The sequence below is a fragment of the Pinus tabuliformis genome, chromosome 9 (genome assembly GCF_031772625.1).
Source record: "Pinus tabuliformis cultivar Carrire ecotype Pingquan chromosome 9, CPIR1, whole genome shotgun sequence".
Lineage (NCBI taxonomy): Eukaryota > Viridiplantae > Streptophyta > Pinopsida > Pinales > Pinaceae > Pinus > Pinus tabuliformis.
In genome coordinates this window covers 964,559,849-964,576,833 of record NC_142307.1, presented here as the reverse complement: position 1 = coordinate 964,576,833, position 16,985 = coordinate 964,559,849, and the positions used below count along the sequence as shown (strand labels likewise).

At 35.0% G+C, this 16,985-nt stretch overlaps 1 protein-coding gene across 6 annotated transcripts in view; it reads left to right on the top strand.

The window, feature by feature from the left end:
• The first annotated feature begins 570 nt into the window (after positions 1-570).
• Positions 571-16,985, top strand: part of LOC149151937 (putative proline transporter 2) — a 45,891-nt gene continuing 29,476 nt past the window's right edge. For 3 of the 6 annotated variants that reach the window (XM_089439184.1, XM_089439181.1, XM_089439186.1), the window contains exons 1-3: positions 571-705; positions 863-973; positions 1,151-1,375. In XM_089439184.1, coding sequence (XP_089295310.1) covers positions 865-973; positions 1,151-1,375 — 334 coding nt within the window. In that variant the 5' untranslated portion in view covers positions 571-705; positions 863-864. Of the gene's footprint in view, positions 709-862; positions 974-1,150; positions 1,376-16,985 lie in introns of those variants that run through there. The other 3 variants (XM_089439183.1, XM_089439182.1, XM_089439185.1) reach the window with 3 other exon arrangements.

Here is a 16,985-nt window from a genome sequence, read left to right as displayed (position 1 = left end):
CAAAATTGGGTTGTTGCTCTCATTTGAATCACATCATCTTCCAACAATTCTGCTTTGGCTCTTTGATAGGGGAAAGTTCCATCCCATTATAACATGGGTCTCCGACTATAGGGTTCTCTATGAGAGCTCTCTGTCTAGAACAAATTTTGTTTTTAGACTATGTTAGACTTATGGAAATGTTCTCACTGTGTCTTCTAATTCACAAATATTATGATCCAACTAAATATATTTCTCTATGGCGATTTGTGTTAACAAATAAATGATGACTCATCCGAACACATCAATGGCCATTGAAATTTACTCTCAATAATATATGTACTTTTTTTTTTCCATAATAGAAAGAAGCTTTTTTTCTAGGAAAAAACAAAAGAGAAGGTAGAACCGTACCTTTGAATGAAGACTTATATATTAAAACCGTACCTTTGAGTGGATGATTGATTTGTTTCAGTGCGTTGGCACTCAAAATCATGTAATAAAAAGTGCGTAGCGCAATCTTCCACGATTAGTTTTTATGTTTGGTACGTTGCGTGTCACCATTTTTCGAAAAGTTAATTCAAGGTAGGTACATAATTGAGGTAATGATAGAAGCACCGCTGTGGTACAAGCTTCCATTTGCATTTCCTTGATTGTAAGAGCAGACACTAGAAAAGGAATTTGCATTTCCTTGATGGTAAGAGCAGACACTGGAGGAGGAGAAATACTGAGGTGGTTGGTTTATTGTTTTGAGGTTTTTTGGTTGGAATGAATTGGGTGTAGTAATTTGAAATATCTAAAGTTTTCGAGTGAATATTTCATCCATTATTAATACTATTAAACAATTATCTTTATCCTGGGTTTACAAATTGCTGGTTTTTGGTTTCAGCCATGGAAAATCTAGCTACTGAGCCACTACTACTGCAAGAGGATTTCACAGAATATATAGAGGAGGAGAACACAGATGACTCCATGAACACAGCTCACCGCATAAGTCAGGGTAAGTTGAAGTTGAAAACAATTAGTTTGTTAGAAATTGATTATATAACTGGTAAATACTATTGTCCAATGGTTAAATGAAGAAATTTGATGTTCACCTCTACAATTCCTTTAATTGAAAAAAAAAGAAAACACTGATAGACACTGTAAATGAAGAATTAATGTTGAAATTGTGCAGATCCATGGTACCAAGTAGCCTTCATCCTGATAACATCAATGAACAGTGCGTATGTATTAGGATATTCTGGAATTTTCATGGTTCCTTTGGGATGGGTAGCAGGAATCCTGGGATTTATAGCAGCAGCCTTCATTTCTTTCTATGCAAATTACCTTCTTGCGCGCCTTCACCAAATTGACGGACTGCGTCATATTCGATACCGAGACCTCGCTGGTTACATTTACGGTATGTACTCTGTCACAACCTCTTGTACCTGTGAGAATGTAGCAATAGTATTATTATATTTCGAGGAAGGAAGCATCAATTTCACTATCTTGATATTGTTGGAAGAACATTTAAATTTTACCTTTTTAGGTGAGGGTATCCATTGAGAAACGTTATAGAATTTTGTTCAAAATTTTAATTTAAGTGTTTTGAATTTGGGGTTTGAATTTATGGTGAATGGGTGTATTGTTAAGGTTTTGAATTCAGTGTAAATGGATGCATTGTTAAAGAACTCTTGTAAAAAGGAATAAGTGTAATTCTTTGAAAAAAGAAGGTATCAATTCAAATCCGAAAATAAAATGTCATTAGTTCAAATCTCTTCAAATCCAAAAATAAAATGTCACCGGTTTAAATCTCAATTTCTTTTTTACAAATAATGGCTTAGTCTAAACAGATCATAATTTCACTTGGAAAATAATAAAAATTCTGACATAATTTTTAGAAAACCAGCAGAATATTTTGAAATTTCCAGTTACAACTGTGAAGCTTCAGAATTTTGATTACTTCAGAAATCTTAGTACTAAAACAAACAAACAACAAAAAAAAATTAAAACATTTCCACAGTAAAATTTCTTGAAAATTTTTACCCTAAAATTGTAGTTTGGTAAACAATTCCCAAAACTGCTAAAAAAAAAAAAAAACACCCACCATTCTAATCAGTATACCAATTCCAAAGCTCAAGCACTCTGTCAAATTTCCAATCATGACAGGAAATTCAAAACTGAAACACCTATCAAACTTTTATGATATCAGCAATTTTAAAATCCATTTCTAACCATTTTAACAAAATTTATTTTTACCGCAGATGAAAAAGTTTCTTAATTATATTTAATGAGTAAATTACTTCTAAATTTGCCCATCAAATTCTGTACCTGGTTCCAATATCTTAAATAAATCTGTTACATTTCAAGAAACCCCTTGCCACATCTGTAGAGGGCTTACTGTTGCTTAAGCATTAGGGTCAGCATTACTTTCTTTTGGGTTACGCAATCGGAAATGAATATTCACCCACCCGGTTCCATGGGCGGTTGCTATAGGACCGTGCGAATAAATGGATTGAGATATCAATTATAAAGCGTGAAACTGGTGGAATTTTTGGGTGTTTAGTGTTTGCCCACTCGAGTTGTTGAAGATCTGGACAGTACTTGCATAACGTGTGGGTTACACTAAAACCTAAAACCTACACCTCTGACTTTTGTGATGAAATTTTAGGACGTTCTCCACCTAATGTGGGGTTGATAACCTTATGTCACCTAACCTTATATCTAATCATAATTTACTTTAAATTTAAATTAAATAAACTTGTGATTCATGAAATAAATGTTTTATTACAAATCGCATATTATTAACTTATCATAAAATAATAAAATATACAAATTAAATTAAATTAAAACCCATAATAAAATTGGACTTCGGCCCAACAAAACATCTGTCATAAAATGTATCTAGTATTGCAAAATTCCAGGCCTAATTCCAGGAGTCAATTCCATGCTTTTAGTTGCTGAGTTGGCAGGTTTGTGATTAGGCTCGGGAGCCAGGTTCAGAAGACAATTGGGAACTACGCTATAAAGTTGATGTATCAGAGATTTATTTGGAGATGCATACTTCTAACAATTAATTATATTCACGATAAATGAAAAGTGTGACCACATTACTTCTATCAATGGTATAACCTTTAACGAAAATGAATAAATTGGTCTTGGTGACTTGCGATAAAATGAATTAATAAATAAATAATTAATGTTTCAAGTAATTTTTTTTATTAATTTTATTAACAAAATAATGTATTTGATGGAGACTCATTGGTTAATGAGTCAGTTTTAATTAATTTTCAAATACACTCGGTAATATTATATATATTTTTTTAATTTTTATTTTTTATAAATATTTTTTTTTAAGTAATTGTCAAATATATTTGGTAATATTATATATATATTTTTAATTTTTATAAATATTTTTTTCATTAACCATTATATTAAAAAAAATAAATTATTTTAACGTTTATGAGGTTAAAGATAGTATATGAGACAAATTGCTTCTTTATCTGCGTGATGTATTTGACTTTTTTTCTGTGAAGCTTCATCATAAATGCTCCCAGCTTTTCAACAAACCCCTCACTAAATAGATTATCCCAAGAGCTAGCTGCCAGAATATCTCCATAACTTTCCTTGTTGTTTTTGAAGACCTCACATTCTAAAATGAAATGTTTTTCTGTTTCCACTTTTCCGAAAAAAAAAAAATGCATGCTCTTTCCTCCCACACTTCTTTTGGCGTTTTCCAGTGCTCTGTTTCACAACGAAGTTGATGAGAATTAGCCCTTAACTAAGCAATAAGAATTTTGGCTCTCCAAGAGATATTGGTCTCTATGTATGCTTTTGTTTTATGACTATGAGTGGGATTAAACACTTCAATATAATACTTTCTTTCTTCCTAGCTCCTTATCCCAAGTACACTTGTGGAACTTTTCCATAACAAAAGCTTTTATCTCTTTGCTGTTTATGGGACACACATTCAAGCAAATACCCCATTTACTAAACCATTTGTTATTTTGTTGCATCCAAGTTTTTTTTCGGTTGCACAATCTGTCATTAAAGACAACCTTAGGCTATCTACCCTCTTCCATTTTCTCATTTTTTTTTAAATACCTTATGACTTGCACCATAGCAATAACTTCAAGAGGAGTAACGTCTATTTCACTTAACAAGCTAGCATAAGGAATTGCATTTTTAATCTTGAATTTGTATGTAATCAAACACTTTTGAATTTTCTCAATTTGTCTCCATTGCATGTCGGATGTGTTGTTGGCCCATAGTTCACAACAATAGAGAATCATTGGAATTGCTAGAAGAACAAAAAGAGTTTGAGTGGTTTTCTAGTCCCATAACTCTGCCTCTCTACACCTATTTTGAAAAGCATAAAATGCTTTCCAACCCCCCAAAGTTCTTTTCTTTCTACAACCTTCCCAACTTAGATTCTTCTTGAAGTCAATTCTCAAGTATTTGTAATCCGCAACTTCTTCCAGAATGTTGCCTTCAAAGTATAACTTATGCTGGTTATGTTTTCTTTTCTTAGAGAAAACCACTACTTTCGTTTTGCTTCTATTAACTTGCATCCCCACACTTCTACAAAAATGTTCAAGGGATCGTAAGTGCTCTTGCGAACCAAGAGTCGATTTAGCAATCAAGATAAGATCATATGCATACAAAATAAGCATTATAACAAACTTACCCAAATAGATACCATCACCCCCTTGTGAATTTAACCACTCCTCAAGCTTGTCGATATATAAACCAAAAGGGGTAGGAGACAGTGGGCAACCTTGCTTGACCCCGATATCACTTCTAAAACTTTCAAAAATGCCTGCTGAAGTTCTAATTTTGACTTTCACCTCTTCATACAACCTATGCACAACTACTCTCAAATGTTTAGGAACCCCAAGTTTCTCTGTACTGTGCCAAAGCTTATCCCTAGGAATCGAGTCAATTGCTTTTCTGAAATCAACAAAGCAACAAAAGACTTCTTCCTTTTTCTCCTAAACTTTTTCAATGATGTGCCTTAAAGTTATACAATAATCAACTGTGGAATGTTTAGGTCTAAAACCTGCTTGCCCTTTAGCATGCTTATATCTTTCTTCTGCCCACTTGCTAATTTTATTTTCGAGCATGCTTCCAAATAACTTTGCAAACAAAGAGTTTATCATGATGGTGCTATAATTGAAGGGATTATTGACGTCACCCCTCTTGAAAAGAGGTATTGCCAAACTAGTTGTCCAATTTGTGGGGAGCCCCTGTTGTATGATGTTGTTGAAAATTTTTGTAATTTGAGGTGCAAGGATCTTTGAGCCCCACTTTAGATATTTTGCTTGGAGTTCAGCTAAGTCTTTTGCTTTTCCAACGCCCAACTTCTTAATACCCATCTCTACCTCTTGCACTCTAAAGAGTTCATCATCAGTGTTGACCAAGGGGGGAGGGTCAACCTTGGGATCCTGCTCATAGAGTTGTCTTGCATAGTCAAAGCATTTAGACGTTGTAATACTATTTCTAGTTTGTATCTTTTTCAATTAGAGCTCCTTCCAAAATAATTTGGGATTATTTTTCCCAAAGAAGATTAGTTCTTCCCTCCTCGAAACCATGAAATCAGACTTTTTCTTGCTTAATAACTGCTTGTAAGCTTTGAGCTTTATGTTATCCTTGTTTGACTCTTTCCACATTCTCCTTAGCTTTTTGCATTCCTCGTCGAACCAAGAATTAACCAAAAAGCAATTTGTTTCAGACTTCTTAATTTTTGCTCTTTTGCACTTTGCAAGTGCGCTTGAATTAAATGTGTTAATTCATGACTATGAAGGTTGTGAATTGTTATTTTCTCCTTCTCGAAGAGCCTCTCTATCATCATTTTGAAGGTATTACAATTTTCTGGAGTCAAAAGAATTAGAGATAACTTTGTAGCAAAATAGAGATAGGTGCATAGATAATTTTGGATTAAATATTAGCCCCAACATCATAGTTCCTTGAAAGTTTATTGAAATATGCTTGTGTACATTTTATTCCATCTTTACCTTATGAGATTATTCATTAGCCTCACTATAATTGCATTAAATGAACAAATTCATAAATTTAAATTATAAAGTTAAATTCTTTTTTAAATTCAATATAAAGTTAGTTTTTTTTTAACCATTTTTTTTTAATTTAAATTACAAAGAAATATAAAAATTAAAGAAAATACCTTATTAAAACCTTTTTAGAAATTTAAATTTATGTTTAAAATTTTAAAAATAAATAAATTTATATTTAAGATTATTCATTTAATTTTCGATACTTTCTATACTTTATATTTAAGATTATATAGTTTGAGTGGGCCTAATGGTTAAGAGCATGTGTTTCCTCCTAAAAGGTCACAGGTTCAAAACCAGAGGGAGTAGAGTATGTATGCCTTCGTAGACTTAGCAGTCAATTAGCACTCAAATCACCAGAGGGAGTAGAGTATGTATGCCTTTGTAGACTTAGCAGTTAATTAGCAGTCAAATCACTGAGCGAAGCCACCAGAGGGAGTAGAGTATGTATGCCTTTGTAGACTTAGCAGAGTATGTATGCCTTTGTAGACCTAGCAGTCAATTAAGCCACCAGAGGGAGTAGAGTATGTATGTCTTCATAGACTTAGCAGTGAGATCAATGAGCTGAGATAGGTACTCCTGTCCCACACACAAAAAAATATTATACACCAATATAATATCATGGACCTTAAAATTAAATAATAATAATAATAACGATAATATGATATATATACACAAAAGTAATTTGATAAATAAATTTAAATGTTTATAATTTTAACATAAATTCAATTTTAATATATTAAAAATATAATTACGTCTAATCATGATTTAATTTAAATTTAAATTAAATAAAGTTGTGATTCATGAAAAAAAAAATTAATGTTTTTTTACAAATGGCATATTTTTTTCTAAGTAAGACTAATTCTATTAAAAGATACAAAAATAAAATTACAATGAGGCCCCAGCCTCAGCCGTTATGAGCATTGTTCATCAGGAGTATCTAAACTGCCCCATATTTGGGGAAACCAGTTTGCCATAACAAAAGAACCATACATGAGACCTTGACACAACACAGAAGAACACAAAAGAGGTTTTGACACAACACAGAATAACATAGATGAAGTTTTGACAGAACAACCTTTTGTTCAGACCAAAAACTAACACAACAAGTGACTTGACCAAACCAGTCAGCAGCTGAGACCTTAGCTCGCGCGTGGGTGGCAGCAGATGCCACGTGGCTTTATTTGGGCTCATCCGGGGCTGGAGTCTCCTCAACTATGCGACATGCATACCGATACCAATCTTCGTCCTCTTCCGCCACGCCACCTTGTGGCCCCCATGCAAGAAGAGTGCCAGCCATAGCCATCGAACTAGATGCTCCAACTGAGCTGCCACCTGGTGGCGAATGTCTTCAGTATGTCCACCTTCTGCATGCAGACCGCCACTCCGCATTCCTTTGCCCTCTTCCTCCGGGAGCATCCCTGAGTCTCGGCTAATTCCATGACTGCACTTCTCCTGATGCTGCGCTTAAGAGCATCTCAAGGGAGCACCTTGCTGCTCACTTTCTTTAGAGAAGACAATGGTTATGTTGGCAGTGATGATAGGTCTGTTTAGGTTGCTTCGAAACCTGAACTGAGTCGAGTGAGGGGCCGGAATGGGGGGCAAAGGAAATGTAGCAGTATGAAGCCTGAAATCTCTGTGTTCAGCAATTGAAGCTTGCACATGGCCCCGTCCACTGCGAGTGTGAGGATTATGCTTGTGAGTCGAGCTATGAGGGGGAGGATTTCCATGGGGAAGAGAAGGTGAGGTAGGTTCGGGGCTCTGCACTGCCTGTGGGCGAGCGCAACCGCCGCAAGTGCCACCTCTATGACTCCTCATGCGATGGCAGACCATGTCAATATGGTGGGAAGAGAATTCAGTGGGAGGGAAGGTCGGGAAAGTAAGCAAAGGATGAACAGAGGGCATTTGGGCTAGATTCAGAGGGCAAAGCTTGGAATGGGAGTAGTGATGCCCATTTCCAAGGTCGACACAACACAGTAGCCAGCAGTGGCTCCCGGTAACAGTTCGACTACAGGGATTTCCAGCTTGGGGCGGGCAGATACTGAGGGAGGGAGGGAAAACTGAGTGGTTGGGAGGCTCCATTTCAAGGCCAAATATGTCTAGGTCTTGGCCTATGCGGCCATTAAATGCTACTTGTAGGCGAGCCTGAATTCGTCTCAGATGGGCATAGGATGGTGCGCTGGCCACCATCTGGCTCGTCCGAACGCCGCCTAACAGTCGATTCCACATTAATGGCCTCGGTGGTCACGTGCATCTAGGTGTTTACAAATGGCATATTATTAACTTGCCATAAAATAATAAAATATACAAATAAAATAAAATTAATTTGATAAATAAATTTAAATGTTTATAATTTTAACATAAATTCAATTTTAATATATTAAAAATATAATTATGTCTAATCATAATTTAGTTTAAATTTAAATTAAATAAACTTGTGATTCATGAAATAAAAAATTAATGTTTATTTACCAATGGCATATTATTAACTTGCCATAAAATAATAAAATGTACCAATAAAATAAAATTAATTTGATAAATAAATTTAAATGTTTATAATTTTAACATAAATTTAATTTTAATATATAAAAATATAATCATGTCTAATCATAATTTAATTTAAATTTAATTAAATAAACTTGTGATTCATGAAATAAAAAATTAATATTTTTTTTACAAATAGCATATTATTAACTTGCGATACAATAATAAAATATACAGATAAAGTAAAATTAATTTGATAAATAAATTTAAATGTTTATAATTTTAACATAAATTCAATTTTAATATAATTTGATAAATAAATTTAAATGTTTATAATTTTAACATAAATTCGATTTTAATATATAATTTAAATTTAAATTAAATAAACTTGTAATTCATAAAATAAAACATTAATATTTTATTACAAATCGCATATTATTAACTTACCGTAAAATAATAAAATATACGAATAAAATAAAATTAAAATCCATAATAAAATTGTTGGACTTCGGCCCAACAAAACATTTGTCATAAAATATATCTAGTATTGCCAAATTCCAAGCCTCATAGGTGGAGACAATTCCACATTGTGGCCCTTTATGGCTCAATGCTTTTAGTTGCTGAGGTGGCAGGTTTGTGATTAGGCTCGGGAGCCAGGTTCAGAAGACAGATGGGAACCACGCTATAAAGTTGATGTTTCAGAGATTTATTTGGAGATGCATACTTTTAACAATTATATTCACAATGAAAATGAATAAATTGTTTCCGGTGACTTGTGGTAAAAGAATTAATAGATAAATAAATAATTTTCTAAGTTAAATTTTCTATTAAATTTATTAACAAAATGAATTGATTTGATGGAGACTCATTGATTAATGATGTAAGTTTTAATTAATTGTGAAATGTATTTGGTAATATTATATATATATATATATATATTTTTTTGGTTGTGTGTTAATAATCATATTAAAAAGAAAGAAGTTATTTTAACGTTTATGAGGTTAAAGATAGTTTATGGGAGAGATTGTTTCTTCATTTACTTGATATATTCGGTCTTTTTTCTGTGAAGCTTCACAATAAATGCTCTGAGCTTCTCGACAAACCCCTCGCTAAACAGATTATCCCAAGAGCTAGCTGCCAACATATTTGCATAATTTTCCATGTTGTCTTTGAAGACCTCACATTCTAAAATGAAATGTTTTTCTATTTCCACTTTTCCGGAAGAACAAAAATTGCATACTCTTTCCTCCCACACTTCTTTTGGCCTTTTTCCAGTGCCCTGTTTCACAACAAAGTTGATGAGAATTAGTCCTTAAGTGAGCAATAAGAATTTTGGCTCTCCAAGAGATATTGGTCTCTATGTATGCTTTTTTTATGACTATGAGTGGGGTTAAACACTTCAATATAATATTTTTTCTTTCTTCCTAGCTCCTTATCCCAAGTACACTTGTGGAACTTTTCCATAACAAAAGCTTTTATCTCTTTGTTGTTTATGGGAGATACATTCAAGCAAATGCCCCATTTACTAAACCATTTGCTATTTTGTTGCATCCAAGTTTTTTTTTTTTTTTTGGTTGTACAATCTGTCATTAAAGGCAACCTTAGGCCATCTACCATTTTCCATTTGCTCAATTTTTTTTAAATACCTTATGACTCGCACCATAGCAATAGCTTCAATAGGAGCAACATCTGTTTCACTTAACAGGATAGCATAAGAACTGTATTTTTAATCTTGAATTTGTTTGTAATCAAACGCTTTTGAATTTTCTCAATTTGTCTCCATTGCATGTCGGATGTGTTGCTGGCCCATAGTTCACAACCATAGAGAATCACCGGAATCACTAGAAGCCCAAAAAGAGTTTGATTGGTTTTCCAGTCTCATAACTCTGCCTCTCTACACCTATTTTGAAAAGCATAAAATGCTTTCCGCCCCCCAAAAGTTCTTTTCTTTCTATAACCTTCCAAGCTTAGATTTTTGTTGAAGTCAATTCTCAAGTATTTATAATCCGCAACTTCTTCCAGAATGTTGCCTTCAAAGTAGAACTTATGCTAGTTATGTTTTCTTTTCTTAGAGAAAACCACTACTTTCATTTCGCTAATATTGACTTGCATCCCCACACTTCTACAAAAATGCTCAAGGGATAGTAAGTGCTCTTGCAAACCAAGAGTCGATTTAACAATCAAGATAAGGTCATCTGCATACAAAATAAGCCTTATAACAAACTTGCCCAAATAGATACCATCACCCCCTTGTGAATTTAACCACTCCTCAAGCTTGTCAATATATAAACCAAAAAGGGTAGGAGACAGTGGGAAACCTTGCTTGACCCTGATATCGCTTCTAAAACTTTCAGAAATGGCTGCTGAAGTTCTAATTTTGACTTTCACCTCTTCATACATCCTATGCACAACTGCTCTCAAATGTTTAGGAACCCCAAGTTCCTCCATTATGTGCCAAAGCTTATCCCTAGGAACTGAGTCAAATGCTTTTTTGAAATCAACAAAGCAACAAAAGACTTCTTCCTATTTCTCCTAAACTTTTTCAATGATGTGCCTTAAAGTTATACAATGATCAGATGTGGAATGTTTAGGTCTAAAACCTGCTTTCCCTTTAGCATGCTCATCTTTTTCTTCTGCCCACTTGCTAATTTTATTTCCGAGCATGCTTCCAAATAGCTTTGCAAACAAAGGGTTTATCATAATGGTCCTATAATTGGAGGGATTATTGACGTCACCGCTCTTGAAAAGAGGTATTGCCAGACTAGTTTTCCAATCTATGGAGAGCCCCTGTTGTGTGATGTTGAAAATTTTTGTAATTTGAGGTGCAAGTATCTTTGAGCCCCACTTTAGATATTCTGCTTGGAGTTTGTCTACGTCTTTTTCTTTTCCAACACCCAACTTCTTGATACCCATCTCTACCTCTTGCACCGTGAAGAGTTCAGTATCAGTGTTGACCAGGGGGAGGGTCAACCTTGGGATCCTGCTCATAGAGTTGTCTTGCATAGTCAAACCATTTAGACATTGTAATACTATTTCCAGTTTGTATCTTTTTCGATTGGAGCTCCTTCGAAAATAATTTGGGATTACTTTTCCGAAGGAAGATTAGTTCTTCCCTCCTTGAAACCATGAAATCGACCTTTTTCTTATTTAATAACTGCTTGTAAGCTTTGCGCTTTATCTTATCCTTGTTTGACTCTTTCCACATTCTCCTTGCCTTTTTGCATTCCTTGTCACACCAAGCATTAACCAAAAAGAGATTTGTTTCAGACTTCTTAATTTTTTCTCTTTTGCACTTTGCAAGTGCGCTTAAATTATATGTGTTAATTCATGACTATGAAGGTTGTGAATTATGATTTTCTCCTTCTTGAAGAGCCTCTTTAGCATCATTTTGAAGGTATTACAATTTTTTGGAGTCAAAAGAATCATACCCTATGGGACATTTTGTTGGACATGCTGAATTTTTGACTCTAATTTTTTCTTTCCAATCCAAGAGAAACATAAATAAATTGGCTTGTGATCTGATTTTAAGTCCCACAGCTGAACTCCAATCAAAACTTCCTCCATTTTCTCACACAAACCATGCGAGCAAATTACATAATCTACTACACTTGCTCCATGGTAAGTATTGCAAGTGAAATTACCAGACTTTGCCCATCTAGTCAAGCCATTACAATAACTAAATCAAAGGCCCCACATAGAGTAAGCAATTGTTCACCAAAGATATTTCAACCCTTGTCCTCTGAAATTCTTTCCCACTGATAATGACTCTCTTTTGTAAGCCAAATAGAGTTGCAATAATCTTTGCAAAAAATAATGCTAGCTTGCTCACTTGCAGTCCTAGCATTGAAATCACCCACTATAAGGACTTCACCTAGCTATGAATATGTTGTAATATCCGCTTTTAAGGCTGCAAATGGATCTTTGTGGTCAATCCCTCAACCTTTGTAGATTTTTGAAACTCGCGGCACAAAATAACATGTTGCAATTCTGATGTGGTTTCCATTTTCTAATATTTTAAACCAAATGAATTGTTTATTTGAGCCTTCTTTTTCTAACTGAATGAGATGAACTTATTTCTCCCTTACTAAAACCTTGATACCCCTGTTCCCTTTGCCATGCCTTGCTTCCTTGTTCCACACTACCATCTTCCAGTATCCTTCAAACATAGGTGTCTTGCACCCTTCATGTTGATGTGTTTCTATGAGGCAAATTATATCTCTATCTATCGCAATAGGCCCTAAACCAGGTCCTCATCTCCATGGGTAACCTTTGCAGTTCCAACAAACTAATCTTAAGGGAACCTGGGTATGAATTGATTGCTATTTATTTTGACATGCAAGACTCACATTTGAGTCTTTGTCCTTGCTTTCCCATACTAACCTCGCTTCATGATTTCTCGTTGAAGAGTTTGTTGCCTCTTCTCTATTACCATCTTGTTGCTTTGTTTTGAAAGGAGGTCCAAATTGCGTTATCACAACTTTGCCTTTATAAATCCATGCTCTCTTACCTTCATCTCTTGCTTAGAATGATATTTTTACATGCAAGCTAGGCATGATGACATTTATGGGCTTGGCTCTCTCACCGTTAAACTTACCCACCCTCCATGCTTGACATATTTGTCCTTGCCATAGAAACTTGTCTTTCAAGAAGTGTCTTGCAAGGTTAAGAGTACATTCATTTTTCCCATATTCTTTCACCCCTTTAATAATTATGTTTGTTTCCCTATTTTGTCTTTCCTTGCCTTCTCTATCTTGCATGTTGTCAACTTGAATGTTTGTTTCTCCTTCCTTATTAGCAGAATTGCTAATAATTTGAGCCCAAGTTTTGGAAACTTTGGTGGAATCTCCTTTCCTTTCTTCTCTTGCTTTATCTTCATGGTTGTCTATTTAGGCAATCATTTTCCCTCTATCCTGGGATGATTTTGTGTTCACCATATCTGTACTTTCCACTACAGATTTCTTTATGTTTTTCACATCCACTTTCATGTGTTGCCATTTTGTCTTCCCTATCAGGAGAGATTCCTATAGCAATGTCATTTGTTCTTTCAAAACTATATTGCTTTCTGCTAAAGCCTTGTTCTCATATGTTATTATATGAATTATATGATCTTTTTCCTACTATTTAGCTTCTAAAACCTCCAACTTTTGTTTTGCATTTAACAATTCTTTCACATAAAGATTAGATGACCAGGTGAGAGGTGTGGATGTGGGACTATATAAGGCAGAATCATCAATGACTTTTCCTCTGGCATTTTGTTGCCACATGCTTGTAGAGGGGACTTGTTTGAGTGCTTCTTACATAGGACTCGAGTACTTTCCTTTTTAGACCGTTTTTTCCTTGTCTACTCCCATTTTAGATGGGCTAGTCTTCATTTTAAAATGCCCTGATATTGTTTTGCATTGACCCAAACCCACTTCCTAGCTTTGGCAGATGAGGCAATTTTCACTTGTCCTAAATCATTTGTCTCCACATGTTCTGAAATTTCTTGTCCCATTGTCATGTTTGAATGCATTTGTCGTCTAACCTGTTTCGAGAAATATGTAGGTCTATAAAATGCGAGGATTACTTCGCACTGCTCCCCGTTGTTCAGTTTATCATTGCTCCTTGCTCGTTGTTCGATACTTCTGCTGCATAAAAGCTCCCTGCTCTCACATTGCTCACTGTTCACTGCTCACTGCTCTCACTGTTGACCACGTTGTTCACACTGTTGTCCATGTTGCTCGTTGCTCGTCAACATAAAACTTCAAAGATAAAAACAACAGCCAACAGGGCGGCCCAGAGCTCGACATCCATCCTTCTTAACGCTCGCTCCTCAACGATCCCAGCTTGGTTAAGGCACAACATTGTTCAATTTCTATGAATGGCTTGTTTCCAGTTTTTGAAACTAGGACCCCGCTCCAAATCTGAGATGTAGTGGGAAACATCCACATAGCCGATAAGTTTTTCAAAATGTCCACAAAGAAAATGAAAACTCTCAGTCGGGTATGATTTGGTCAAATCGGTGTACAAGAGAACCCTGAATTAGGTACCTTCTGAACAATTAAAATTCAGCAACGAAACAAGAAAACCACAATTTCTCTATCAAAAAATACACACTGAAATTTTCAATTGACTTCCATCTCATGATCCAATAGCAGGCTTAGAAGATTTCCATCTGCAATTCTCATTCCCTCAGGGACAGCGTGTGCCCGAATTAGATACCTTCTGAACAATTAAAATTCAGCAACGAAACAAGAAAACCACAAATTCTCTATCAAACCAATACACACTGAAATTTTCAATTGACTTCCATCTCATGATCCAATAGCAGGCTCAGAAGATTTCCACCTGCAATTCTCATTCCCTCAGGGACAGCGTGTGGCCGGTTAGGGTTCCAACATATTCTCTATCCAAAGTGATTTTGAATGCATACACTCGTCTTCTGGCTCTGGAGCTGAAAGAAACCCATAATCGGGAGCTATATAATCAAATTTCAATTTCTCATAATTATTATTATTATTATTATTATTATTATTATTATTTTTTCTTTTTTTTTCAGAGAGAAAAATCTTCATAGAATTATATTGAGGCAATATAAAGAGTACATAAGATATGACAAGGATCAGAACACCTTGCAAGCATATAAATCAAAATCTTGCAGCCATAGGATATCCCAGAGGGGATCAACACTACATCATACCAAAATCAGTGCAAAAAGGTCTTATCAAAAGTCTTATCATTTCTTATACACCAATCAATTTAAAAAAGAAATTTTAAACATTAAAAATTAAAACTTGATTTTTAAGTTTTCAAAATATTCTATTTAGTATTATAATTTTCAAAAAATTTAATAAAATTTATAAGTTGTTTCAAAAATGTGAGAGATCAACGCTTTTTGGACCATACACCGGCTTTTAGGCAAGTATACAAATTAAAGATGACTATGGAGTATTATTTTTTTAAGCCAATTATTAATTCATATTGATTATGATTAAAAACTATGTATAAATATCTATGATTGACTTGTTGTTTCTGTTAGGATATTCCGACACATAGGAAATAGTTAAGTATAACTTGGTCTAGTATAAAGTTAGGTAAAGTGTGTTTCTTTACTATGTACATTTTGTAACTTACAATCCAACGGTCACGATATGTAGTGATCCGACGGTTCATTCTCTCCTTGGTATTACCGACACTTGATCCGTGGCTTAACACCCGATTGGTCCATGATCTCTATTTAAAGAGCATGGAGGGTCATTTGTAGGTTAACCGTCCATGAGAGAAGCTTATGTAAATTTTCATTCTTTTATTAATAAATTGCTGAAGTGGCCGCATTGGCTCAGGCCGTGGACTGTTTCCCTCTTTGAGGGTTTTAACCACGTCAAAAGTACTGGTGTATTGATCTGTGATCTGTTTGTGAGCGGTGTCCTTTGGTGTTCTGTCTGAGGAACTTACCCTGTAAATTCCTACATGGTATTGGAGCTATTTGAGGGCCGCGTCCGTTGGTGATCCAAATCTGAAGCCGGTAGAACTGCATTCGACTACCGTTTCCTAGATCTTTTGTTGCTGACTGCTTTCGGGCCGAGAGGACTGCTCGGGCCGAGAGGACTGCTCTGTTGTGTTGGGAGCATCTGTTCCAGTGAGGAACCCCTTTCGTTTCACGCAAAAAGGTTTCCGGTACCCCTAGCTGCGTCATTTTTAAGATCTGGAGGTATACAACGTTTATTTGTAGTTTAAAGTTATTTTCTCTCTGTTTATTTCGGTTCCAGTTTATTTAGCCTTTTTTTTTACTGGATCTATACATTTCATTTCTGCATATTCTCTTTGCCCTGCGACTCTGTGCGATCTGGGCAAATCAGAAACAGAAAGGAAGGATTTTTCTCATGCGTATGCTCTTTTCCGCTGCGCCTTAGTGTGATCTCGGAAAATCAGAAACATTGAGGAAAATATTTAGTTTCCGGCTAAAGCTAACTTTGAGCCGCAAGTTTCGTTTTTGAAAATATTTAGTTTTCGGCTAAAGCTAACTTCGAGCCACAAGGTTCGTTTTTTTTTGTATGTTCGTGTTGGGTTTTGTGTTTTTTGTTTTGTAGGGAAAAGAACTTTCTCAAAGCAAGCACGCAACCCAAAGCTTCAACTCCCCCCTCTCTCTCTTTCTCTCAAACTTTTTGTATAGCTCACTTGGTCCAAAGCTAATTTATGAGAGTAGAGGTCTTGAGTATAAGTCTCCTTTTTGTGGGGGCGGATTTTTCATTTCCGCACATTCCCGCACTTCGTCGGCATCTTCATCAAATTTTCTTCAAAAAGCCATAACTTCTTCATCCGGAAGCCGTTTTCAGAACCGTTTTTTTTTAAACAGCCTAATTTTTCGAGATATTTCTATTGGAACACTTAGTTTCAGCATCTATAGCTTCAGTTTCTGTTAAAATGGAAAGTCCATGCCAAGTTACTCTTGATAGCACTAACTACTTCCAATGGTGGTCCTACATTGTGGATTTACTT